This window comes from Porites lutea, chromosome 5 (genome assembly GCF_958299795.1).
Source record: "Porites lutea chromosome 5, jaPorLute2.1, whole genome shotgun sequence".
Lineage (NCBI taxonomy): Eukaryota > Metazoa > Cnidaria > Anthozoa > Scleractinia > Poritidae > Porites > Porites lutea.
Window position 1 is genome coordinate 15,905,086 of NC_133205.1, and position 27,151 is coordinate 15,932,236.

The 27,151-nt window shown below is 38.6% G+C and overlaps 2 protein-coding genes across 3 annotated transcripts; both read right to left on the bottom strand.

Annotated features, from left to right (window-relative positions):
* Nucleotides 1-418: 418 nt before the first annotated feature.
* On the bottom strand, nucleotides 419-2,282 carry LOC140937980 (uncharacterized). The gene is made up of 2 exons (XM_073387535.1): nucleotides 2,047-2,282; nucleotides 419-1,119 (listed from the first exon to the last, which is right to left on the bottom strand). Exons 1-2 carry the CDS (start codon nucleotides 2,243-2,245, stop codon nucleotides 419-421), a joined length of 900 nt encoding a protein of 299 aa, XP_073243636.1. The 5' UTR covers nucleotides 2,246-2,282.
* A 2,292-nt stretch (nucleotides 2,283-4,574) lies between these two features.
* Nucleotides 4,575-26,875, bottom strand: LOC140936515 (uncharacterized). Of its 2 annotated transcripts, XM_073385999.1 has the most exons (28): nucleotides 26,524-26,875; nucleotides 24,835-24,948; nucleotides 23,488-23,550; nucleotides 23,296-23,349; nucleotides 22,722-22,790; nucleotides 22,243-22,286; nucleotides 21,396-21,496; nucleotides 20,714-20,808; nucleotides 19,892-19,979; nucleotides 18,783-18,896; nucleotides 17,932-18,042; nucleotides 17,376-17,416; nucleotides 17,148-17,224; nucleotides 16,525-16,597; nucleotides 15,459-15,661; nucleotides 14,286-14,773; nucleotides 13,666-14,029; nucleotides 12,808-13,285; nucleotides 12,168-12,218; nucleotides 11,303-11,389; nucleotides 10,178-10,276; nucleotides 9,859-9,912; nucleotides 8,883-8,972; nucleotides 7,257-7,348; nucleotides 7,048-7,099; nucleotides 5,936-6,690; nucleotides 5,172-5,274; nucleotides 4,575-4,754 (listed from the first exon to the last, which is right to left on the bottom strand). In XM_073385999.1, the coding sequence occupies exons 1-28, from the start codon at nucleotides 26,770-26,772 to the stop codon at nucleotides 4,590-4,592; spliced, it is 4,374 nt and encodes a 1,457-aa protein (XP_073242100.1). In that variant the 5' UTR covers nucleotides 26,773-26,875; the 3' UTR covers nucleotides 4,575-4,589. The 2 variants fall into 2 exon arrangements, with proteins under 2 accessions (XP_073242100.1, XP_073242101.1); XM_073386000.1 differs by lacking the exon at nucleotides 8,883-8,972.
* Between the last annotated feature and the right edge of the window lie 276 nt (nucleotides 26,876-27,151).

Here is a 27,151-nt window from a genome sequence, read left to right on the forward strand (position 1 = left end):
ACCGCCGGATTGCGAGTCCGACGCTGACCACTCGGCCACGCTGTCTGGACCGGATGACTTTCTCGATGAGACAACTGGTGCAGGATACCCAGTCACGTGACAGGATGGGAGAGTATAACTACTTCCTTCAATAGCGTGATGAGGTCCGGGATGAAGGGAAACTCGAGGGTGAACTGGAACAGATAGAATATTTTGAGTGTTTTGCTTTGGTTTTATTTATTAGTGGATTTTAGGATTTTAAGGCTAGATTTTACGACACAGCGGACTGAGATGAGAAAGATATAGCACTGAGAGGAACACAACAACAATATAACAATGATATTTAGTTTTGCTTTGTTTTGAAATAATTTATCGCAAGCAAAATGTGAGGACAGCAGGGTTTTCAAAATTAGTTCATTACTCTGATTTATTCTTTTCTTTATTTCATAAAGGTCTTGCCATTTACTTTACCATTTACTATCAGCTGTACCAGTCCCTGGGCTCGTCCTAAAATGTTGACCGCTGAACAGTTATATGTACCCGAATCACTTGCTCGGACATTCTTAAGAAGCAGCTTTCCTTCTGAAGCCAATGGCCGGCTTATTTGTGACTGACTGTTCCATTTTCTCCATTTGATTGCAGGTTTAGGGTTACCACTCACTGAACACTGAAATGAAGCTGATCCACCTTCGTTAACTGTCAGCGTTTTAGGGGACACAGCAACAACAGGAGCTGAAATCGATTCACCAGGTTCCCCTTTAGCTCCCGGCATGCCTGCAGGTCCCATGTCTCCTTTTTGTCCCTTGAGTCCAACATCACCCTTCGGACGTACAAGTCCCATGATGCCTTGCTTTCCGCTCATTCCAGGCGATCCCACAATGCCTTGATCTCCTCTGTTTCCTGTTCGTCCCTTCTGTCCTCTTCGTCCCCGAGATCCTTTGTCTCCCTTTGGTCCAGGTAGACCGGGAGGGCCTGGGGGACATGTGACGCCATTTGAATGACAGAGTTGAGGTTTCAACTCAGAAAACAGTTTGCTGATTTTCAGAACCGTTTCCATGTCTACCGAGTTTCTAGCTCCTGTGGTGTTTTTCAATGCATCGGCTACGCGTCTGTTCCTAGTAAGCTTGAAATATTTAGATTCTACAAAGAACATTTCTCGTGTAAGTGCTAAAAATCAGGTCAGAGGACCCTGTCTACCTGGTTTTTATGAGACTTACTAGAGTTAACTTGGATTATTGGTAAGCAACGAAAAAGGGGGTTGGGGGGGGGGGGGGGGGAGGGTAGCCCTCTTGCCCGCCTCAATGATCAAACTTTTTACCCTCCATAATTTACACTATCTAAGCCTTCAAGATCTGACAAAGCGAAAATACAACGAATTAACGCTATCCTCCTGATTGACAGGGTCAATCATCTTGTTCGTCAAATAGGAAAAACGTTTGTTCTTCTCCGATAAATAAAGTGCTAAGTAATTGTGTCATATACCCACACTAGTGTCAATACACCTTGTTTACCCGCCAAAACGTTGCGTAACAATTGTTTAAAATCTCTCCCGGGTATTAAAGTCGTTCCAAGGATCTGATTAGATAAGAACGAAGTAAGGAAAGTTCGCACGCGCGTTTTTGGTCCTTCTTCCTTGATCAATACAGCCGCCTGTAGCACGTTGTAGCTCTGCTGCGAAAGAAACCCCTCCCCATCAAAAATATCATTTCCGTGTTCGTTTTTCAATTTCAGCTGTCCTTGAGCACAACAAGGCAATTCACTAAGTAGCCAACATTTACTGTTGAGAAACAAAGTACATTATAGGATCGATTTTTTTTTAATCTTTCCTTAAAAAAAACATGTTTTAATGCTATTTCCCTGACCTGGTCACCTTCGGTCGTTTCGTTTGTCTCGACGCCACGCGATGAGTACGCAAAGACAAGATATCTATATGAAAATTTTCTGGACTCACAATATTTGCTTTTCAGAAAAAAAAAAAGAAAAAAGGAAAGAAAAAACTACTAGAATAGCAAATTCTGTTTGAGGTGTTTTCTGTAAACTATTAAACCATATTAAATACAAACTTACCGCCAGCATTCCTCACTATTTTGTTGATGTTTGGAGCATCGGACGGCTCAGTCTCCTCAATGTTTTCAAGAGCATATATTCTCTTCCTTTGTTCGTTCAGCTCAAATTCTACTCTCAGAAAACCGGCTCCGTAAAGAACAATCGCCAAAACAGAAATAATAGAAGCAAAGGAAGGCAAACTTTTCTTTTGAGAAGCCATCGTTTGCAGTGATTACAATTTATTAGGCTGCACAAGAACAATGATGGGTTTGTTGTATTATGACAGTTGTTTCTGCTTGTTACTCGATACCACATCATGAATATGGGGATCTTGCCAACTTTGTTGTGCTATTATGGATCGATATCCGGGGGAGAAAGGTCGCCCACGCGCGCAAAACGGAGGACTAAACCGTATACGGAGAAAGGTTGATTTATACCTCGAAAGCCTTTCAAAAACTGATTGGAATGCATAGCAAGCGTTTCCGCGTTAGTTTAGAACTCAAAGAACTCGCGCAAGACCTTGCTGGTTGTGATTATTGCGTCATTTTGTCACTGGCTGCCATTATTCTTCTCTCCTTCATTTTAATACCCTAACAATTCGAAGAGAACAAACAAGATTGCTCACTCATCTTTGAAAAGAGAATAGGAAGTCTACACCCTTTGTGACGACACCATCTCCTATGGGTCTGGTTTGCGGGGGAGGGGAGGCACAGTAATTTACGACAGCTGTTGTCGTGACTCCGCTAAAGAAATCGTGCCCAGGCTCCTGCGGCTCTGGGGACGACAATCACCATTCACCACCACCAACATTCGCTTTTATTAATAACTATTTTTCCTTAGATTAATTTATTTTCAACAAATTTCAACCAGTGATCGCCTCGAAAAGAGATGGAAATGTATTTTAGACAGGTCTCGCTCTCTTCAGTCTACCTATGAAATTTCGTTGCTATAACAACGAACCTTACTTTCTGTGACTAACATCTCTCGTGAGAGGACACCATTTCTGGTCCCAAGAGTAGGGGTCTACTAATGAGAAGTTTGATTGACGTCCTATGACCATTCAATGAAAGATATCGCGCAGTACACGCGTATGGAATTCTATACATTCTTGATGCTCTTCAGAATGCAACTTGGTTATGTTCTATAAATCCCATCTTGATTATCAGCAATAGTACGATGTATATCGAACATTAGTATATACACACTCAGTGATCTTGGTAATTCAAGCAATCTGATTGGTTAGCTATCTCGGACTATGACGTTATATTCACCGCGCTAGGCGGTGAATATAAAGCCGAACAAAATCGCTGTCGTGAACTGGGTGTTTTGCCAAAGTTTCAAAGTAAAACCTTTTTGAAAATACACGAATATCCAAGTGCTGATGACTTTGAAGGCAAGAAAAGACTTCATGGTGTTTAAACAGCGTGATTTATTGTGAAGTGGTTTACTTTAGCTGAATTTTGTACGCTCGAAGCAATGTTTACTACTACAGAGGAAAACGAGGTCGCTTTGTCACTGTTTTGTGATTTCGGGATTTTCTCGCACGACCAATTTTGCCTATAAATAGAAGTTAATTTATGGAGAAGAGAGGAAGGCAAATATTTTCGAAAACTGTACGTGCCAGCAAGTTAACAAGGTAAAGAACTTTGGAGATAATCAACGCTCACCTTGATCGCAGCCGCTGTTGACAGCATTTGCAAGAAGCGACGAAGAAAACTTTCTCATTCACGGCGAGTTGACAGAAACAAATAAAGCTCTAGATACTTTTCTTCTCAGAATTGGGTAGTAATTTAAATTTTCGGCGTTTTCTTTAAAACCGTTGATGCTAAAGCTTACAAAACTCGATACAAAAGGATTAAAACTATCATTTGTCATGTTTGAAGATACTGTAAAGATCTAACTTTTGCGCATCCACTGTTTACGGCTTCGTGTTCACGCATGAATTCACCCGTCAATCAAACTAATCGTTTTTTAATGGTTTCCTTTCTGATTCTGTTGAGATCACTTCGTGTGAATATACTAAAACAATTATTCACCTCAGGCTCAGTTAATATTGTTGAATAATCCCCTCGACTTCGTCTCGGGGATTATTCAACAATATTAACTTCGCCTTCGGCGAATAATTGTTAATTAACACACTGTGGTATTGCGGTCTTTTCCCTTCTAACAAAACACTTTGTTTATAATTGACTCTGTGGAGTATTTGTTATCTTAAACGAAGTCTAATTTCAACCAACTGAGGTGTTTTGGTATTTTATGCTACGTGCATTAGCACTAAACAGTGATTGGCATTTTCTGTTATTGAGTTCGAACGATTTAATTTATTACCTGCCAAATGCTGTCTAAATATCCGTACGTATAAATTTGCACCCGAACTGCTTCTGCTGTTAACGAGCATGATAGTTGTTCACTATTTTCAGAATATCCAACGCGTTATCCTTTGTTATCTTGATTTCGCTCAATATCAACAATTGTAGTCTTTTTTAGTTTGTTCACTGATGGATACCAGCTGAAGCAGATTAACCGTTGAACGTAACAATGATGTCTACATCATCGAAGTTGGGCTAGGCGTCGTGGGCCTGTTCACCGTCTGATTCGCCAATTGTTTCACTGTCTTCTTCGTCTTCGGCTTCATCCTCACTGTAAGAATCTTCGTTTGTGGATTCCCTTGTTCGATCGCCACTACTAGCCTTAAAAAGGTTCAGTAGATCCATGAAACGTTTTTGGACCTGAAAGAAAAAATATAAAAGATATAATTGATTCAACAAAAGAAGGCCCCTAAGAGCTGAAAGAAAAAAAAAGTATCGGGAAGGAGTACAAAAAAACACGGCAAAACCAGTGAGTGAACGTTGACAAATCGAAAAAGCAGACAGGGGTGAGAATCGGGGATGATTTCATGGCATTTTAGTCATTTACATTTTTCTTAAGTGGTAAACTAATGTATGGATTTAGTCAGCCTAAAAGCGGAGCACCTGATAAATACCAAGAGTCTTCTTTGAATGAAAAATTACTAACAGGCCAGTGGATTACTAAAGAAATACGTGCCATGATGAGTGTGGTTCCTGAGTCCACAAAACGGCCATACAATACAGGTCAGCGGATTAGACCATTATGACAGCTGTGATATGCCGTCTTAATGCGCTTACCTCGGCTGCAGTTTTATTTTTCAGACTGTCTGCTATGTGTTGGAATGTTTCTGATTTTGCACCCATCTGTTGACAAGTTTGTAAAATCGTCCGGTCGTCCTCCCTTAATAACAAAAAAGAACAATAACATTCTTAGCCATTAAAGTAAAATCAAATTTATTATTATTTCCCTCGACAGAATAATGAGATAAGAAAAGAATTCAATCTGGCCTGGGACAAGCTCAGTGTCCTATTTAAATGTAAACAACCCAGAGTGGTGCATCACTGATTGATTTTGAGCTTCGTTTAAAATGTTTGATTTGACGCGCGTAGGATTATAGTTATCAGTTGGCCATATCATATTCTAGTTTGTAGTTAACGTAGGGTTATATATACCGCCTAAAACGCGGCAAAGGCCATTCATTTAGTTTCAATAAGCGATTGAAGCAAAAGTTCAAAACATCTTGTAATGTAATTTTATTTTACCCTCCCTACGACCCACCCACTTTCGGGTCTAGAGCTTTATCTCACCAACTCCAACAATCTTGTACAAATGTAATAAATTACACTTGTAAGGTACACATGTAAATGTTTGAGAAGATTTGCCCCGGTACTGCTGGATTGTTTGTAATTAATCTGGACGGCCCCAAACGTTTCAAGCCAGAAGGGCTAATCCAACATTATTCAATACCGAAACAGATTATTATCCTAGCTCCTAGGCGCAGCAGGGGGGGGGGGGGGGGGGGGCTCTTTCGAGTAAACCGGCCTCTCTTAAATAGGCTTACCTGGTCCATAGTAGAACCACCTGTCCGTCTTCACTTCGTTGAAGGTTTTTAGCTGGCACAACACCCGAAGAGGCCATATCAACGTCGCCACTACCACAATCACTTGCGGCAGCATCACTTCTGACGTCACCAACTACGTCACAATCTAAGTCACCACTTGTAAAGTCATTACTATAAACAGCAGGTTCACCATCCAGAAAATCGTCATCTTCATCCTCTTCATACCCATCATGCTCCACGTCGGAATTCCCATCATCCTCTTGTTCCTCGCTTTCGTAGTTCCTCACTTCGCGTTCTTCATGTTCGGGGCTTAAAGTGTCCCCAGAGGCCGGGTTTAGTTCCTCTCTGTGATAACTGTCATTACTAGTTTCTGATTGCAGCGAGGTTGCTGTTGATGACAAAGGTCCTTCTTGAGGGTGAACCTCATTTCTTTGATCGTCCAATCCACTTTCCTCCCCTGTAACTTCTTTATTTGTTGCAATACTAGGGGGGTGTTTCAGATTTCCCCCCTCATTTTCTCCGACGGATCCCCCAAGGAGAGTATATTGCTTGCCTCCCTTAGTGAGGTTAGTTTTTGTTTTAGTTTTATTTCCTGCCGGTTTGCTTGCATTTCCTTGTTGTTTTGAACCTTTAGCTATCCCGGAAGGTTTTTTGTTTTTCCTTGTCTTGTTTTTCTGAGTTTCTTTAGGAGGGCGACCTTTCATTTTCTTCGGCTCCACCAGACATGGTATTTCCACTTCTTCAAAATCGTCCACCTTCAAAAATCATCACAAGAAGTTAGACTAACCTTAAACTACGACTTAAAGTTCTATCTCTTATTTTTGTTTGTGTGTTTGTTTGTTTTGATGAATATATTAAGTGGCTTTAAAACCCTCCCTCCTTGACCGAAATTCTTTAAAGGTTAATTACGGCCACAGGCAAAATAACCCAACACGCAGAATTTGTTAAGTTAAGAATATATTTTTGCTGAATACGTGTTTAAATCTAATGCTTTACGTTTAAAAAAGAGAACAATGGCGCTATAAAGTGTCCTGTTTTTAAACCTTTTGAAACCTTATTCCTCAACATTGCGTATCTGGGAGAAGTTTAACAGAACATGTTTAATACCATACCTCTGGTTCGCTGCCACTTCCAAACTCAAATTCCTCGAAATCATCATCAGAACTTGAAAAACAAACAGAACACGATAAAGTCGTTTTATGAAGAATTGATTATTTTCCGTACCAAATGGATAAGAGTGGATCGTACTGTTTATTTATTTATTTATATATTTAATTATTCTTGCTGCATTTATTTGTTAATTTTAATTATGTTATCTCACCACACAGGGGGCTTTGTGTCTTCAAAAAATGAGTAAAGTTCTTCAATCAGGTGCGTCTGGCCTTTAAGCATTGGAACAAGAGTTTGTCGTAGCTGAAATGGTGAAACAAAAACATTGAGGATGACTGCTACCAATAACAACAACAATAACAATAATTTATTTAACCACGTTATCGTCTAAGAGCACAAGTACTCGTTCAAAATACGAACGTGCATTAAATCTACAATTATGATAATAATATCTAGTATAAAAAAAATTAAACATATAATCTATAATATATGTACACATGAATATAAAAAATTATAAAAATTACAAAAAAATTTAAAAATATAGAAAAATTACAGCAGAATTGATCATAGCTTAGACTTAAAAATATTAACATTATCGGGAAAAAGATCCTTGTGCCGTGTTTGGATGTAATAATGATCGCCTTTTTCCCGAGAAATACACAGTGAAAGACCATATTTCTAATACTAAACTAGAAAAAGGCGTTCATTATTATACCAAACACGGCACAAGGATCTTTTTTCCCATTACCATCTTATTCTAAAAAAACTGGCTATATTTGAGGCCCTATTTAAAAGCCTTCCCTGTTTTCAATGTTCTTGAAACTTGCAGGGAATATTTCTTGACGATTGATGTCGGGATTGTCGAATTTATAAAAACATTTATCGAGCGGTTTTTGGAAAAATGCGAAATTTTTAGGCATGGACCAAATAACGTCCAAAAACTGTATCAAAAGCAGCTGAATGTAAGTTAATAAAATTCTTCTTACTCGCGATCGCCCAGAGCAATTCCCTCTCTTTTTGTATACAGTTTTTAATGGAATCAAACCACTATGAGATGAAGCCGCGTTCCCAAAGCTTTTCATTTTCTTAAAATATCAGCGAATTGTGTGGCTAGCATGCTATTTCACCGTTTTTATGACTCTTAAAACTGCATCTCAAAATATTTCGAAAACGCTCTCATAAAATTTGTTCAAACATTTTCCATAATGGAGGCAATTATGGCAGGTACATACTCCCTTAAGCGATTTCTTCAAAAAACTCCTGGTACAGAGAAACACAAAGATAAATGAAAAACGTAATGGCGTCATTACGTTGCCATGGCGACTGCGATTACAATAAAACCCAGATCACAAGAAATTTTCATCTTTACATATTACAGCTGTCGTAACCTTTTTTCCATATCTTTACTCATGCCGACGTAGTTGATGCTCAAACTGGGGAGGTATCAACCCCAAAAATTCCAGTCGAGCCACCTTATTTAAGTGTTCAACTTACATACATTTAAGAGTTTAACCAATGAGCGATCAACAGAACAACAGTGACATAAAAGAAGCTGAACGGTTTATTGGTGTGCTACACAGTAAAATGCAGTACACAAAAACGGACCGGAAGGAAACAGTTACTGTTTTTGTATATTCTTCTTCTTTTTTTTTTGTAATTTATTTACCCACGGAGCTCTTAGGAGTTCGTTAGAACTTGTTGAAACGTGTCCAAGTGTTCCAGATCGAATTCAAGTGATTAAAAAACATTTTCGGATGGATAGGTTACCAAATTTTTCTTAGCTATGGTGCTTCCCTAAAAACAAACAGACACAAAAAGTCAAATGCCCATCGCAAACCTCCAGAGGGTCTTTGACTGCTTTCTTATTCCAAGAATGAAACGCGTTGATTATCTTCCTGAATTGAGAAGGAGTCCGTTGGAAATGAACCTAGTAGCAAAAATATAAGAGAAGCCAAACGTTTCGCGCTCTGAAAGGGCAATTCAAGTCCATGCAATGTTAAAAGTTGTAAAACCGACTAACAACTAAGTAGCCTCCCGACGCAGACGTTCTTTGGGCTGGTCGCGCAGTCCTTCCCAACGAACGTCTGCTGAAGCGGGCGGTTAAAAACGTAGACCAATCACAGCACACTTCCAGATCTGGGAATTGTGCTTTGCACCTTCAAAAATTTAGCGCGAGACCCGCGGAGCGAGACTTCAGAAAAGGTCATCAAAGTCTCAAAAGTTCTCCTAAATGGAAAAGCCCTTAGATTTCAAAGCCCGGGGTACTTCCTATAATGGCCTATAACGGTTCTTTTTCACGCGTCAGATATATGAAAGGGTAGGGATTTCACTAGTTGAAGTATATGAAAAGGTAAGGAAATATGACATTTTGGTCTGTAAAAGGCCTAAAATGGCTGACAGATGCATCGTATGTCTGTGAAAGAGCGCTCTGGTTTTGTGTTTTATTTAATATATTTTTAAATATAAATAAGACACTTAAAAGAGACAGTGCATTTACAGCAGTTAAAAGGGATGCAAAGTTCTAAACTTGGCATGTGAAAGGGGAACCATTTGTCAATAGAGGGTATACGAAAATGGTACCTTTTCTTTCAAAAATGGTATATAAAAGGGAAAGGGGTTGGACCTCGAGGCAGAGCCTCTGCCCCCGTATAAAACTTTGTTGAGTTTAACCCGGGATTAAAAGCCGCCAATGAACTATAGAAATTCAACTGTACTTTGCAGGCGTCTGTTTCTCTTACGTTTTCTGAGATTTTGCATTGCTTTATCTCGAACAAATACACTAACTAGTGCACATAAAAAGTATTTTAACTGACCTCAAGCTTTCTCAGGAACGTTCTTGCTCTTACAAACTCTAAGTTTGCCATAAACTATGAAATAACAAGAAGAAGGAACAGTTATAACATTGTGGTGTTGGCTCGGGATACATTAATTTACAGAAAAGATTCTGCCTTAGGTCTTGGTCGTGATCCAAGAGTTACAATAAAAAGATTTTTCCAATGAAAAAAGAAGGGAACAAACTGCCCACCTACTCCTCCCCTAAGCTAACATTAACGTAAATATTGGTTTAGGGGAGGGGTAGGTGGGCAGTTTACATAAAACCTAAATTGATCCAAAAGAAAGTAAGGAACTTACCACGCCCGCTTCAACTGCCTGGTGAGGCTCTAAAAATCCCACAAAACCCTCCACAAGGTCAGGATAATCTGCTAGTACAACTTCAACCCTTCTGTATAACTATAAAAAATGATATTGAGATAAGCTGTAATTCACCACTTAAGAAACAAATCTGACTTACGTGATCGTCATTAACTGGCGTGATACAACTCACTTTGACTCTGAAGATGATGGACCTATTCGGCTAACTCAATGTTGTACCCAATTCAAACCCTTTGGGAATAAAACGTTTTGTTTCAGGAATTTCCATATCATTTAAATGTGAATGCCACATTATAATGCAAATACAATACACAATGAATCTTATCCCCGGGAGATTTGAATCGGGTACAACATTGAGTTAGCCGAATAGGTCTATACCGCACAGATCGCCGAAACGTCAGTCACTGTCAACAACAACAGTCTTATTCAGGACTACGTTCAACCGGACGATCAAACTCAACCTACTTTTGAAAAGACTCCTGGGTTGAAACCTTTCACGAGAAGGGAACTGGAGACGAAATATGTCTCGCAATTGTTTCTGTAATCGTTACTGGGGACGCACCGGTCATCTATTGGCCAATGTTTTTTCCTTGTCCTTAGCAACAGTCCCAGAAGTCTTTGCGAAAGTTAACTCGTCCCAGTTTCCGTCTTGTTGCAGAATAGCCCACGTGACTCCGAGGTTTTAGGTTCAAAACTGCCAATTTTTTACGACTCCATTGTCTCGCAATTCCCAAAAGAGACTTCAGTACAAAGAAAACTAAACCAAATAAAGAAAAATGACCAGAAAGCCTCGGAGTCATGTTACAATTTTGATATATCGTGGGCTATTGAGTCATTACAATAATAATTTATACAAATTCACTTCCTTGAGTTTTATGCCTGAAATCTCATCTGCTGAACTCATTTGCCTTCAAAATTTACTAAACCACGCGTTTCAAAAGGGTTTGGTCGACGGATTGGTGACTGACTTGTCGAATTTCGGTCGCCAGCAAGAAATGAATGACAGTATTAGGTTTCACTTTCACTCATGACAGTATTAGGTTTCACTCACCCCTGCACCTGGGTAAGTGAGAAACTGGGTCAACGTTTCCAAACAATATTTACCTCTACTGGGGAGCACTGCTCCTGTGAAGACATTGCCAGCGTTCGTAGAAATTCCTCGTAAGTTTCGGGGTCGTCCGTTAGTTGCTTCTATCAAAAGGAAGGCAAAAAGTACAATACTTACTCTTCCTTACTTAACTCTTTTAAGATTTCTCAGAATATAACATTAAGGGTGATGTTTTTCGAGAAGATTCGCAACGACGATTTTTAGCGCAATGCAACCCCAGCAACATGGCTGCGACATTGTTTCGAAAGGTTACAACATTGTTCCAACACTCCAACGTTTTGTTGCGCAAAAAATTGTCGTTGTGAATCGTCCCGTGTAACATCACCTGATAGGAGCTGAATTACGCAATTTATACAACCTTCGTTCTTCGAAATAGACTTCGAAAACCACTCAGAATTATGGAAGAAATACTGCGCTTTCACATGACGTCATGGCGGCCATGTTGGTGTTCCAATCCAGTCTTGTGGGATTTGAAATCCTTCTTGAGTAAACGCATTCTTTTGTTCCAATAAATTTGCACAGATGCTGGCCACGTGAGTGAAAACGCTCAATACACCTAAGTATCGATGAGTGATTTGAAGTAAGCAGTAGTAACGCGAATTTGACGAAACTCGAAATCTCTATTTGGCATGCCTTCAATTTGCTTTAGCATACAGTATGTAATTTATTGAATTGGCCGGTTTTACTAGTTGTTTGCCCCTTGAAAAACGTGACATTGCTTTTGTCGCTTGAATCCTTTCGTGCGTGCAAGATGGCAGGCATGGCCAAAGCAACCTACAAAAATCATCCTTTAGGTCTGTTGTCACCGATTCCGCAAAAGTTTACCAAAAATAGGGTATTAAACTAAAGAATGGACCTCACCTTAACCTTGGCTATGAAATGTTCAGCAAATGCTTGAGCCCTGTTCCTAAACTGAGAGAATCAAAACAAGAATAAATATCAAAATAGAAAGCAGGTAATGGAAGACCGGAAACTTGAGCAATAGCTTTACGGTTTCCGTCGGGAATGCACCCCACATTTTTTTTTGATATTTTCTATTTGCGTATATAGCATTTTTAAGAAAGGACATTTAATAGGCTCCGTGCAATTATCGTCTGTGTTACAGAGTGTCAAGAAATATACTATCATATTTGCGTTCACTATAAACAAGAGAAAAACTGAAAAATTGAAAACGGTTGCGTTACTACAGTACACTTTGGGCGCTTTTCAGTCAACTAAAACATCTGGTTTGAAATTTCGGCAACTTCTAGTAGCGAATGGAACAGCATTTTCCAAAATTTCCAAAAATGAGGACAACCTCGCGAAGTATACCCAAATTTTCGAAAATTTTTTCCGAAAGTTTCCTTTCCACTCAAATTTGCCCGTTGAATTTCTATAATTTTCGTTTGAATTGTTCGCATTTCGGAAATTCAACAGTTTTCGAATTTTCTGGAAACTTTTCCCCATTTGCGGCTATTTCCAAATTCTCGAAAGTTTCGGTTGAATGGAAAGCGCCATTTACCTTAGGGTCTGGTTCCAGAATGTAACTTCCCGCCATTCCGGCCTGTGAGTTTAGCGCAGCTTTACGCGAGGTCCCACTGCCGGCACCTCCGCTCTCAGACCCAGTCACGTGTGGCTTTGATGTCACGCGACCACATGCCACGCCACCCCCATTCTTGTCACGCGATGCCTTTGGTTTAGAAACAGGAACTGGTTTGTTACTTGTGTTCGCTGATGATGTCTTTTCTGTTGCCTCCTTCGATGCATTCTCTTGCTCACTGTTAGTCTCCTTTGTAGCAGCATTTGAAGAATTTGAATCAGCTTCAGAAGGAGGAACAATCGGTTCATTGTCCGATGTTTCGTCCATTGGGGCGACAGTTTCATCATTTACGGAAGAATGGTTGGAATCAACGTTTGTATCCAAATCAGGTTCTGGTGCAGATGTAAGACTTGGTGGTGAATTATCCTCGCTCGTAGTCATGGTACTGGTTAGGTGAACACTTAAATAAAAAAGGAACTAAAATTAACTTTCTCGCACTCATTGACAAAAACACAAGAAAAAAAATTGTAAACGCAATGTGTGGAATACTTTAATAATCATTCGATATTTGCAAATATTTGCTCTGACTGTGAACTGTTTAAATTGTGTTCCAAAATACCCCAACGTTGATGTCAAAAATCAGCTACGTCTCGTTTATAAATATTAACCAGTTCAGTAACAAAGTTTATGGGGGTAGCCTTGAAGTGGTTTGATTGTAACATCTGTCTCATTTGACTCCCAGAAAAACAGTTAAAAATCCTCCGCAATACTTTCTTGGACAAAAAAGTAACAAGACCGTCCCGGGGATAACGAAACTAAATAAACAGGACAACAGCTTACTTGCCAACGGGAGATGACCGCACATTTGTCACCGTGTCCGAATTATGCTCTTCGCGAACCACGTCAAGGGGTTGTGGTGGCGCGACAGCCTTCCATGGACTTGTAGAAGTTGTTATAGCAACCCAAGTGACTGTTCCTGCATTACCAGCAGATCCACTACCAGTCGGTAGAGCCACGGCACATGCTCCGGCACTAAATTTGGGTGCAATAGGGCGGCCGTAAGCTGTACCTTCTATTTTCTGTTTTACAACCTTGGCTTTCGCTTTTTCTTGACTTTCACGGCGTTCCTTCTCTCGCTTTTTGTAATTTTTCATCCACTCTGGTTCCAACGATTGTCTGCTTCGCTGTCTCCGAATACGATGTTCTGTATAGTACAAACAAAGTTAGACGATTTATAGAAAATTAAGTAGGCGGCCAATTTCTTCTTTGACCCCCTCGACGACGAAACTACCACGTTTGTTATCGACAACTAAAGTATTTTTCCTTTTTAAAAGAAAAATTAATTAACTCCAATGAAGATCATTGTCGACCTTTGAATTGAAATTTGAAAAATAAATTCTACATTCACTAAATTCAATAGGTCTCAGAGCAAGAGCCATGTTTATTTAGTTAATTATCACCTGTAGAAACTTGTACCCTAGTGGGTTCTATCCAAATTTCTTTATATCTGCGATAGTACTTGACAACATTCTCAGGCGCTCGAGCAGATAGCAGATTCTTGCAGCGAATCTGTAGCTGTTTAGGACTTTTCACAGGCAGCAAATGCTCTTGAATTAGTTCCCATTTTTTGCCCAATTGCTTCATTCCCATCGCCAGCAGGTTATCTTCAGCATCCGAGAATTTGACCCGCAGCCCGTTCAACTGCTTGGGCGTGTCGCCTGTCCTGGGAAGAAGATTATGAAGAGGAAGCAACTCCACGAACCGGAACACGTTTGTGTTCGCCGCCATTAACTGGACGTTGGTGTCGGATGGCGACGGAAGCAGCTCTTCTTCTACACGTCTGGAACGCCTCGTTGTTTTGGCAGGAGATTTGTTATCCTTCTTGGGAGTGGCGCATTTTCGTGGGCTCGGTGTTCGTCGTTTAGGTACGAAGGTACTATTAACAATTCTGAAAAGAACCAGAGATTATTTTAAATTCGATCGAGTCCGGTGTCACTGTATTTAGCACGAAAGTACAAATTGGGAACATTTATTTACGTCTCCTACTGTAGACGCGGCCGCCATTTTACACGGTCATTCGGGCCACACAAAGGTCTAGCCGTTTGCAAGGCAAAGGGAAACCTTCACTTCTCAGTGTTATTTCAAGACCCTGAGTATTGTTCTGGCCCCAGGAATCGAACCCGCGATATCCTAAGCGCTCTACCGACTGATCTTATCCTGCCATGATAAAAAAGGGCACGAACAACACTTCACATAAGAGACTTACTCGACAGTATCCTCGAGAGGACGCGCACAAAACGTCACACTTAAGGGACTTACTTGACAGCATCCTCGAGAGGACGCGCACAAAACGCCACACTTAAGGGACTTACTCGACAGTATCCTCGAGAGGACGCGCACAAAACGTCACACTTAAGGGACTTACTCGACAGCATCCTCGAGAGGACGCGCACAAAACGTCACACTTAAGGGACTTACTCGACAGCATCCTCGAGAGGACGCGCACAAAACTTCACACTTCAGGGACTTACTCGACAGCGTCCTGGAGAGGACGCGCACATTACTTCACATAAGGGTCTTACCCAACAGCATCCTCGAGAGGACGCGCACAACTCTTCACATAAGGGACTTACTCGACAGCGTCCTCAAGCCCTGGAAAGCTAAATGCTGACGTATGCACCTTTCCGTCACCCAGTCCTCTTATGAGCTGAGCATTACATGCACGGTCTTGGAAACCTTTCAATTCAGTGACATAGTCACGTGTCAGCTTTGCTTCTTTGCTCAGGCTGTCATCCTCTCGCGACATCAAGTATATCTGTGTAAGGAGCTGTGTGTGCTGGAAAGAAAATTCTGATTAGAATTCGGAGTGAAAGGCAAGGTGTCACACGAGCACACAATTTTTATATGATAAATATGTTAACTGGTATAAAGCTACGGATAAACGGGCAACAAAAACGAGCAACTGGCTTTGCAACATTGCTACAAAATGAGTTGAAAAACTAAGTTGCGCGTTTTACCACCCACCAATCAAACCTGCGTTAGAAGAGCACGAAGCGAGAGTCACGCGCGACGAAAGGGGCAAGAAGAAAAACCATCATTAACTGTAAGCGCCATGATTTTCTAACTCGATGAGTTTATTATGTTTTTTCTGGTGTAGGTGCTCCGCTCACCGCGCTTCCTGGAGTGTTAGTTGAATTTTGCGCTTTCTTATAATGTAGGTCTCCATGTGTTTGCGGTCATAAGAAACAGTATGAAGTAGAGCTGGCTTTTTATTGTTGATGTTGTTGTTGTATTAAAACGCCTGATTAACTTCGTTCATGCGCACACCTCTGGGATCTGTTTTCATCTTACCACGATTCTTATTTTGTGATTTCCTCTAGGTCTAATTTGATCCCCGTGTTTGTGTCGTTATGATGACGCATGTGTATGACATGTAACTGGCTATAAGCATCATGAGTTTTGCCACTTTAGAAACGAGAAGGAAGATGGGGAGAGTTAATTTTCACAAAGACGACTGGGACTGTTACTAGGGACTGTTACTGGGGACAAGGGACAGGGAAGAAAAATGCCCCATAGCTGACCGACGCGTCCCCAGTAACGATCTCAGAAACAGATTGCGGGACGCATTTCGGCTCCAGTCTCCATCTTGTTTCTTAAGTGGTGAAGCGTGCTCCGCTCATGCGCAGTGTCTTCATCTACCTGTTGTAGTTGTACATTTAATCTGTCCAACTGCTGCTGCGAGAACAACTGAACATTATCCTGACCACTGGTCCTAAAGAAAAAAGATTGCACACAAACAGTCAAAATGAAGATTTATTGTATGGACAGGGACAAACAAAACACATGATATAGACCAAGGGTTTTTTATTCTAACATCGACGGACGTAAATTGCAAAGGTAGAGAAGTCTGCAACAATCATGAGAATAAAAATCAAGGCTATAGTGCTCAGGAAGGACTTCTTGAACCACGTTTTACACTGCATATGGATAGAACAATAATCATTTATCTTAATCAATTTAATTTTATAGAAACATTTAAGAACAAAAATAAACGAAAGTGAAACGTGTGATTTCGAAAATTTTCATTCTTAAACATTTTACTTCATTAATTTTTTTTTATTGACTTGATAGCTTGACAGAACAGTGAAACAGTACATCTTCGATGTGTCTCTGTTTAATGTTTTGTAATACTTTATGCATTGTTTATACATCAATTGTATTAAAACAGAATGGGAAAAATAACAAAATACAAAAATACCAATGTAAAACTGTACACAAAAATTGAAACATGATTAAGACTGGAACCAAAAGAATACACCAACCCGCTACTTAGCATCTCCAGATACCCTACTGGTTCCCCTTCGTCAGTCACACAATAGCCATCCTCGTTGTCATCAAACTGTGTAATCACAATTCAGTAAGGATTATGAAATAATTCAGTATTGCACAGTGTGTGATAAACAGTAACATCGTTTTTAAATCCTTCATAAAAAAGACAAATAATTGTTGTCCTAGTTTATACAAATACAACATGTACCGGTAATACTTACATCTTTCAGTAATTCCTCAAACAGTTCATTAACTTCCTTCTCTACAAAGAAACAAATAGCAAATCAAATATCGTCAGACCTCTTTAATATTATCATGGACACCAATAGGACAGAACCAAATGTCTCTTCTACAGAGGTGTACATTTTATAAATTGACACAAATGTAGGGACTGAAAAAGCGTCCAAAGAAAGTCATGTCCGATAGCCTGGGGCTAGTAGATTTTGCTATTGGGCTAGTGAATTCTATTCTAAACTTGTATGATGGGCAAGTGAAGTGTTTGGGGCAGATTTACATTGTAAAAACTGCGATCAATTCTGCACATCAATACTTTTTTCGGGCTAGTTCAAATGACTCTTGTGCTGGTAAGTATCAGTCTTATGCAAGAAAATGGCAGCAAGCTATTTTGTAAATAAATGTCATGACTGACGGAGAAAAAGCCTACTGGCAGTAATCGAGGACAAAAAAAATTGTGCGATTTTATATAACATTACTAAACCTCAACTATTAACTAAACTAGAGTCCTGAATCTTTGACAGTCACACATTAGTTACTTACGTGGAATTCTAACAGCTCTGTCGTTCCTGTATTCTTCCTTTTCTTCTTTTTGGTCTTCAGCCATGAAATTGTATTCAGTATCCTCCTGATCATCTTCACCACAGACTTCATCTACATGTAAAACAAAAATAAAAATAACTGGATTATTCAACAAGCAATAATGGATTAAAATGTGCTAAACCATACACTACTTTGTGTATGTCTACAAGTACAAAAAAATACATGTAGTCACAGCTGTTCAATAATCAAAAAGAGAAAAATACTGTATGCCAGCATTGAGATCTTAACAATAAAAAACTATTAGCACAAAGTTCTAATATCATAGAGATCAACTCTAATGGTGATGAGCATTAGCAAGCAATGAAAAAGTCAAAAACTCTGTCAAACGTAAAGCACGGGGCATACAAACTTAGCTATTATATGATCAACTGTTAAGTCTTTCCACATGTAGATGGTCGTTGGCATTCTCCAAAAGCAGGCGATATGAAGTGAATTTGGTTAACCAATGAAAGAAATTGAAGGGCTCAGTGCAAGAATGACACCTTGGTTATTTGGTCATTTTTGAAAGTGCTTCAAAGTAACTGAATTTTTGCATCAGACTTTTGATTTACCGTGTAATAGACATACAGTGTAATAGACAAACATTGTTATGAACTTTCTGCTTGGCCATACAAGTGATTCTTTCACATTCTATGAATTGACCACTGGAGGAATTGTTTGGCCAAGAAGGCTGGACATTAGCCTTCTTCAATTTTTGGCAAAAACCCAACTTTGTCTTTCAAAAATAAATGCATTTAACATACTGAACTTGCACATCATCAATGATTCTCCTACATGTACATGGTATATACCTGAGTTGACTAGTCCCTGAAGCCACTTCTGCCATTCAATGTCTTCAAAGTCCATATCATCCACTGGGATACTATCATACATATCAGCAGTGAAATCTGGAGGCTGGAATGTGGCTAAATAAAACAGAAGGTGTTGGTCAGAATTACTCCTTCAACTCCTTCAGAGTAGTAGACTTACACAATAGGAAAGCAGAGGAAAGACAATCGCAAACCTTGTGTAACAAGCGTGTCATGATTAAGTATGTTTGAAAAAATTTTCCACCAAACCTTACCTTCCTTTAAACAGATGAATTCTTAATAAAAGACAAGGCCCCAGTTTTTCAAAAGGGCAATCGCTATCCACCAGTTAAATCTCTATCCACTCAATAACAAACTAAGTTAGTATTCCTTATACTTATCCCCTGGATATTAATCTGGCCCTGATTGTTCAAACATTGGATAGCAATATCCACAGGATAAATCGCTCTCCAGGAGATAGGTATTAGGGAAATCAATTGCGTAATCCACTGGATAGAGATTTATCCAATGGATAGTATTATCCACCTTTCGAACAACTGGGACCTGGTGGTTAGTGCTTAATCCAGCTCTTCAACAGCTGGGGCCTGAACACAGTTATAAGTAAAGATCACAACAAAACACAAATACATTTTGCCATCCTCTTCCTTTTGCCATCCTGTTGTGTATTTCAACTAATGCCTAAAATCAAACTGAAGACAAGTCCAAAATCCAAAGCTCAAACCAACAGAATCTTCAGTGGAAATTAATGAAAACAAAGAGCCAAGGGAATGGCTAAATATGTTTGCAATAAAGAGGTTTCATTATTATATTGAGGTGCTTTGCCATATATTTTTACTATTACTACAATCCTGGACAAAAGTCCTTGGGACAGTAATTCTTGTGTGCTTTCATAAAAGAGCGCTACCTTTTGGAAAATACCTCGCAGTTCTCTCTCCCCCCTGCCTTATACAATGCTGAAACATGCTTCAAATATTGTTTGTGGTGTACATGTAAGAGAGGGGTGGGGCAATCCAAATTTAATTACATTGCTGTAATTCACTAACAACAGTAGATTAATACTTTCTGTTCTTGGTTGTGTTAACAATACGTACCTTCAATACTTTCAATAGAAACATCTTGGAGAGGCAACTGAGAGCGAGTTCTTTTGGCTATCAAGTCACCTTCTTCCACAACAGTAATCTGCAAGAACAAACTCACAATATACTGTACCACCCAAAAAAGATTCAACATTAAGTAAATGAACAGACTGTAATAAGAGTACCATTCATGATTCACAAAAAATTTATATTAGCCATCAAAACCTTACTGAATAGGGTTGAGAAGTTACAGTACACTTCTTCATGAAATTCTTAGACAAAGTCTGTTCAGATATTAAAAACTCAAAAGACACTTCACTTTTAAACCTTCTGCACAGCTTCCTTGGTAGTCATGTAAATGTCACATCATGGAATTGAAGAAAAGAAATTCAAGCTTACTATACATGTCTCAGAAACAAAGAGCCCTTTCAAACTTAAAATTTGTAAACGTTTTAAAAATAAATTTACTGCTCTTATACCTTTTGAAAGCAAAAACTCAGAAAAAAATGATAATTCTTTAAATAAGGACATCATAAACAAAGCAGCAATAGATTTTTTTTAACATTGTACCATGCTAGGAAACTGGGAAACTTCCCACCTACCCCACCCCTAATCTAAGGTAAACACTATTAACTGCATTCCTAGGGCAAAATGTTGGGTTAGGGCAGGGGTAGGTGGGTGGGCAGTTTCCCAGAATCTTACATGCAGGCTAAAGTGTAATCCTATATTAAGATTAGACTGATTGAAATAGATTCTGGCACTAGAATTTTTACATTACATAGCCACTATAAACAGAACTTTGACAGTCACACGTACTGTACAGGTACATGTACGTACCTCTTCTAGTTCAAAAGGTGCTGATGCAGTTAACGTTACTGGATAAGGTACTTTAAATGGCTCCTGCAAAAGCCTCTTGCTACATGATCTAGTCACTAAAAGAATTCAATCAAAACACATAAATTAATTTGTTATGGCAAAGGTAAAATAACTGTAATTTAACATTTTTGAGAAAGTCAGTAAGTCAGTTTCCAAACATTGTTTTTTTCTGTCATCTCATTCTTTAGCTTGCAACTGCACACAGAGCATTAATAGGCTGGATTGAGGAACAGACATTAAAATAATGTTGGGTCACTAGAGAAAAAAAAACCTCTTAATTTTTTGGAGGCATGCAAGACCCACACTGTACGTGAAAGCTTAATACCTAAGCTCCCAGACACAATGTACAATACATTAATAATACATTTCCCAACCAGTTCAATTACAAATGCAATGTTTGAAAAGGGTAGCAGTGAAAGGTCTCTGGTGGCAAGAGTCCCTTAGCAGGGATGAGCATAAATTATTTATATACACATAATGCATAATGTTAGAACTACCATGTTACATGTTTACGATACATGTACATGCATTGAATATTAGTATACATTGTACATTGTATACTTTTCAAAATTGATATTTGAATTAAAAATGAAAGATAAACTGTACAATCATGGGCACAATATATGTACACATGTGTATGTACCTGTTGGTGATTTAGTTGATTCAGTTGGCTCTCCAGACTCTGTAGTCTCCGTTTTATGACTTTCCGGTGTACCAGGCATATGTGCTGGAGATGCCAGGTCACTGCAATAAAAAAGGAACATTCATTCAGAAAAGGAAATTTTGATTTAAAAAAATGGTTTTATAGTATGTAACATTGCATTCTATGACATTAATTTTCAGTTTTAGTACTTTCTTAAGTCTTTTCCAATATTAAATTTTTCAGCTGGATGCTGGGAGAGAATTTTGTACATGATCATTTACTCTAGAGTTAACCAAAATATTTAAAACCACATCATATTGTTAAGTTTAAAGTACAAGCCCTAAAAATAATATCCCTAAGTTTTTCCACATCATTAACAGAAAATTGTATTTAACAACTGCATCGCTAAAATGGAGGTTGGGTGCCTGGCGTATCCATAGATTGAAATAATGCCCCCATGACTGGCACAACAGCGCAACCCAGTCATGAGCCCCCACACCAGAGGAAAGGAACAGGCACCCGTCACACTGAAAAAACATCAGTGGAAAAAAACCCAACAAGCCTAGGGGGAGGGCGGGAGAGGAAGAAAATGGCAGACAGAACCCAGCACAAAGGGAAAACTGAATGCGCCAAGGAATCACATGATCGATGTAGCCAGCCACCGGGTATGCGCATGCCAAAGACCGCTGACCTAGGCACCCAGGCGCTCTTAGTTGTTAACTCCTTTAAATTGCATTTAAATGCATTAAATATGAAAAACTCAAACCCAAAAATGGCAAAAAGTACTTGGACAAGTACAGACTGTACTTTCAGTTTTTGATTGAACAAACCAAAACATCAGTTAAACCTTGAAAATGATAGAAAACTTTCTGCATCATCATCACTTGCATCCTGAAAAAGAGGACATGTGACACAGTTAAACCAACTTTTTATGGGCTGTAAGTTTCAAAGTGCTCGGGAAATTATAAGGATTTGGACAAAACGTGCATGAAATTATTCCCTAATTTCACTCGTCACCATTTGATTACACATACTTATTATTACTTCAATTGTAAATTATCTCAGAATAGCCCCTTCAGGAGAGATAACAATTAAGTTCTTGTATTGTATAATATAAGGATTATTAATGCTGGAAATTTCGTGCTAAAATTAAGAAGTAATTTGATACTCACGATATTAGGGACATGAAAATATTAGAGTGTGTAAGGCCTGTGCTTGCCTAATGTCAATTGTGGGTGAAAGCCAGCATGATACAGCTGTGCACAAGGCACTTCTGGAAAATGATAGACCAAACGGTCTAAATCCTAGACAGACCAAGTGACTTACCTCATCATCTGGATTGTATTCTTCATCAGAGGATGATTCTGGGAGCTCCAACTCTGTAAAGTGAATCTTCTATGAGGCAACAATATACCAGTCACAGTGAGATTTGTTTGAGTCATGTAAAAACCAAAACTTTTTTATTATAAGTTTTATAACCAACAGACAAGGGGATCATCTGAAGCAGTTTTTGCTTTATAAAGTTGCAAATTGCACTTTGACATGCAGTTCAGAGCTTTAAAGCATGAATGCAGGTGACCAATTATTATTTATTCTTTTAAAAAGCACCAACTCAAGAAGTAGAGTATTATTTAATAAATACAAATGTAGTCTACTCCTTGAATTACTGCATGGAGAATCTGAAAGGTGGTCAAAATTCAACAACAATGTCAAAGTAATTCTGAGATGACACTTTACACCAACTCTTTACACAGTCCTTTAAGCCAAAATTGATGTACCAATATTGAGAAGAAATACAAAATTTTCTTGAGGATGATCATGACTACTTCCAACCATGAATCTCAATACACTGTCCCTTATGCAGTTCTAATAACAAGTCTTAAACACCAACATTTCATACCTTATTTTTTGAAGTTTGCTTGGCTTTCAAGTCTTTTATCGGCGACTGGGATGCCTGAAAAAATAAACAATTCTAAATACTGATGGTATAAGCCTGCTTCAAAGGGAAAAATACGGTCAAACTGAAGACAAATAAAATCTTGACTGAATAATATTATGTACATGTAAGTTGTACAGTAGATTATTTTCTTACCAAAGCAGCAATAGGATCTCCTTGATTTGTCTGCTTGCTCTTGGCTCTGGTCATTTTTGGTGCCTTGTAAATAAAGATATCACATACAGGTAAATTTCATAGAAAAGCTATATAACAAGTTTTCTACAGGGAGTATACGTTGTTAAGGTCTCCATGAACCACACACAATTCACCATCCCATACACTTCTGAAAATTCCTACTTCAAGATACATGTACATAATAAGGACTATGTACTTTTGCATAGAACTATTTTTTCCTATAAACCTTGAATTCAAGCTTTTGAGAGATAAAGGCCTGTTTGAATGACTGATAACCACCCATTATAGAGGTCAAAGAACCGGAGGGCTTAACACTTACATGTAAACTACCATTTCTCAAAATGATAACAATGAATCAAGCAAAATGCACTTTTTTTGACACGTACACTGTATATTTATAATAAAAACCTACACAACACAGGCAACAACACAGGTACAACTGTACACAACACAAAGGTCACTGAGATAGAAAGATGTGCTGCACAAAGTATGTTAGATTAATATAATCTAAAGAGAACATTTCTAAAATAATTCAATTTTTGGCCTATATATGTTTTCTCAATTCTTTTGTAAAATAATGATTATTAAATGAACAGACTGTACATGCAATATGTACTTGTACAGTGTAACCTTTAGAACTAAGGGGTTTCAGTTTTTTATTGATACTACTATAATAATTACACTGACCAGAGAGTAACACAGGAATAAATAATAACACAAAAGAGAAGAAAAGATAGAATTAACTGGCTTGGAGAGAAGTGTACAGTTGTCAGAAGAGCATGGCTTTCGAACTGACCACTGCTTCACATACTGCCTACATGTAAGTATATCATCAATAAATAGTTTATCAGCAGGTCCACATCAGCTTTAGCTGCCTTTTAAGTTAACCTGCTTTACCAAATAAACTATGAATGAATGAATGAATGAATGAATGAATGAAAAAAAAAGTACATCTTAACTTCTAAGTAACCACTCCCAAAATGTTTAGAACACTTAAAACAAAATAAAAAAAATGGTAAAAAAAAAAAACATGGCAGCTTCACAAGGGCGATGTATACTGTAACTCTTTTGTTAATTTTGTTAAATAATTTACGACAATTTAACCAATTTCTTGACAAAAAATGTACAGTGCACACGTACAATATAATAATGTCCCTTGTGAAGCTGCCATGTATTACCACATTATTTTCACTGCTCTCTGAATGTTACATGTACAGTTTTGTACATGTACAATAGTTGTTGCCCATCTGTCACACTACAGTTGTACCTGGATTTTGGTTTATTTCCAATGAAATAACAGTAACTTACAAAGTCTAGTCCAACATCTTGATCAACACCAGCAGTATCATCACCTTGCTCATCATCAGCTTCAGCAACTGCACTCTTCACCATGGCAAGGACCCTCTTATCAGTTACAACATGCTATAGCAGACAAAGAGGAAAGAATTCATTAAAAATACATAAACAATAAATTGTCCGGGAAAGGTTTAAACACAACAGTCATTTCATAAGAGGATTGAGTAGGATCATCCGTGGGTGAACATAGTCCTGAATAGGACTGTTGTTGTTGACAGTGATTGACATTTCGACAACCTGTGTAGTAGTCATCTTCAGAGTCAAAGTGAGTTGTATCATGTCAGTTGATGGTATTAAACTCTGGTGGTTCACCTGAAAGGTCAATTAAATCGTGATGTTATTAGTAGCCTGCCATTTAAGCTATGTGTTATTCGCTATGAAGACTCGTAATGTCAGCCCTCACAGGTTTCTCTTTTACATCTGTCTTTATTCTAACATTGAATTAGCATTGAATTATTCACGATATGTCCTTAGTTGTTGTTTAAAAATTACAATGCGTTATTACTAAACTTGGATACAATTTCACTACAAATTTACATGTAGTGTAATTGAAGACCTTAAAAGACAACCTTTCCTTGGCAGGTAAAACTAAAACCCGGGAACTAAAATTAGTTCTTGCAGTAACCCCTGGTTATTTGCTTAAAATAGATGGACGACATGACTGAGTGACGCTGCAAGCTAAAAGAAATTTCAATTATTGCCAAAATAAACAAAATACATGTAGAAGGGACCGGTCACCAAAACAGAGATGTAAATAACAGCGTCACATTACAGAGTAGTTGGTCCATCAAAATACATGTAGTTGCGAGTTGATAGCTGGAACTGGTTTTAATTGAATCCTTTTTATAATCTCTGCGAAGCCTACAAATGAAGATTCAAGTGAAGAATGTGTAAAAAAAACTTGGATCACTTTTAGCCCAGATAACATAAGAATAATACCAACATTTGAATGCGCCTCAAAAGTTTGATTCACTTTATGCTATTAAAACAAAGCCACCCGCACAAGTACAACTACACTCACTAAGCTAGCGATGTAAGAACTCGAGTAAACCGAATACATGCAAATTACAATAATCTGAGAGTAAAGTTTTACATGCAGATTTTCCTAATTTGCATGTATTTTCTTGTGTATTTTTGAGTGTATTTCTTTACACGGGTGTTTCACACATGTTTTTCTCATGGAATTTGCGTGCAATATGGTGGATTTCCACGCATGAAACCCATGTGTAATGCTGCAATGCCCAGGACCTGTACTGTAGACTCTGAAGATGACTACTGCACTTGTAAGTTATCGAAAATGCCCTGGTCACTGTCAGAAACAGAGGACTACACTCACCTGATGATCATATTTCACCTACTTTGAGTTGAGTACATTACCGTAAACCTAAGGCTACCATAATAAGCATAAATGTACCAGCAGTTCACACATGATCACATGGCAACAAAAAAAACATACACACGAAAAGACGAAAGGCTTGAAAAACTTCTCGGCCAAGAGGGGATTGCCCGCTGGAAAAAAAGCCGTTGTTAAACTGTTCAACCAAATGTTCCAACTTAGGTTACGCCATTCAAAGTACTAGTACAAGTAGCTACATGATCAACGACACACGTGTACACAACAAATTAATAATCAGAGCTTACATGTAGAATGCTTCTGACATTAATTGCCGTTAAGTTGTTCCTTGCTGCATTCTCCTCCAGAATTTCATCAATATCATCAATTTCTGGTTCTTTTTCACAAGGCTTTTCAGAACCATAACCTTCTCCTCCCAGTTCAACATCGCTTTGTTTGACTCCACCGTCGTCATTTGATTTTGCTTTCTTCGCGTTGCGTTCTTCATCCTTTTTCTTATCTCTCTTTCGCTTTTTACCATTGGTAGCCTTAGGCATCTTTTAATCTACTGAATCCAACGAGTACGCTTGAAAATCAGTGATTTGTTTTCTACGTTATTTACAGTGAAGTGATCTCTTTGCGCCATTTTTCACAACATTAACCATGATGCCCTGCGAGCAACCGGCACATGCACAAAATACTCCCTTGGGGGATGCGCACGGGCAGTCTTTTACTCTTCATGCAGGAAGTGACTCAAAGTATTGACTATCCAACGCAAGCAAAGAAGTACTTTCGTTACTATCATGCCTTCCCCGAAACTTGTGCTTTTTACTTGCCTATTTATATTTTCGAAACAGAAACTTAAAGTATAGTGTGTGTAAACTTATGTCTTATTTTATAAATAATTCGACGTTTGGTCTTGAAATTGGAAAATTA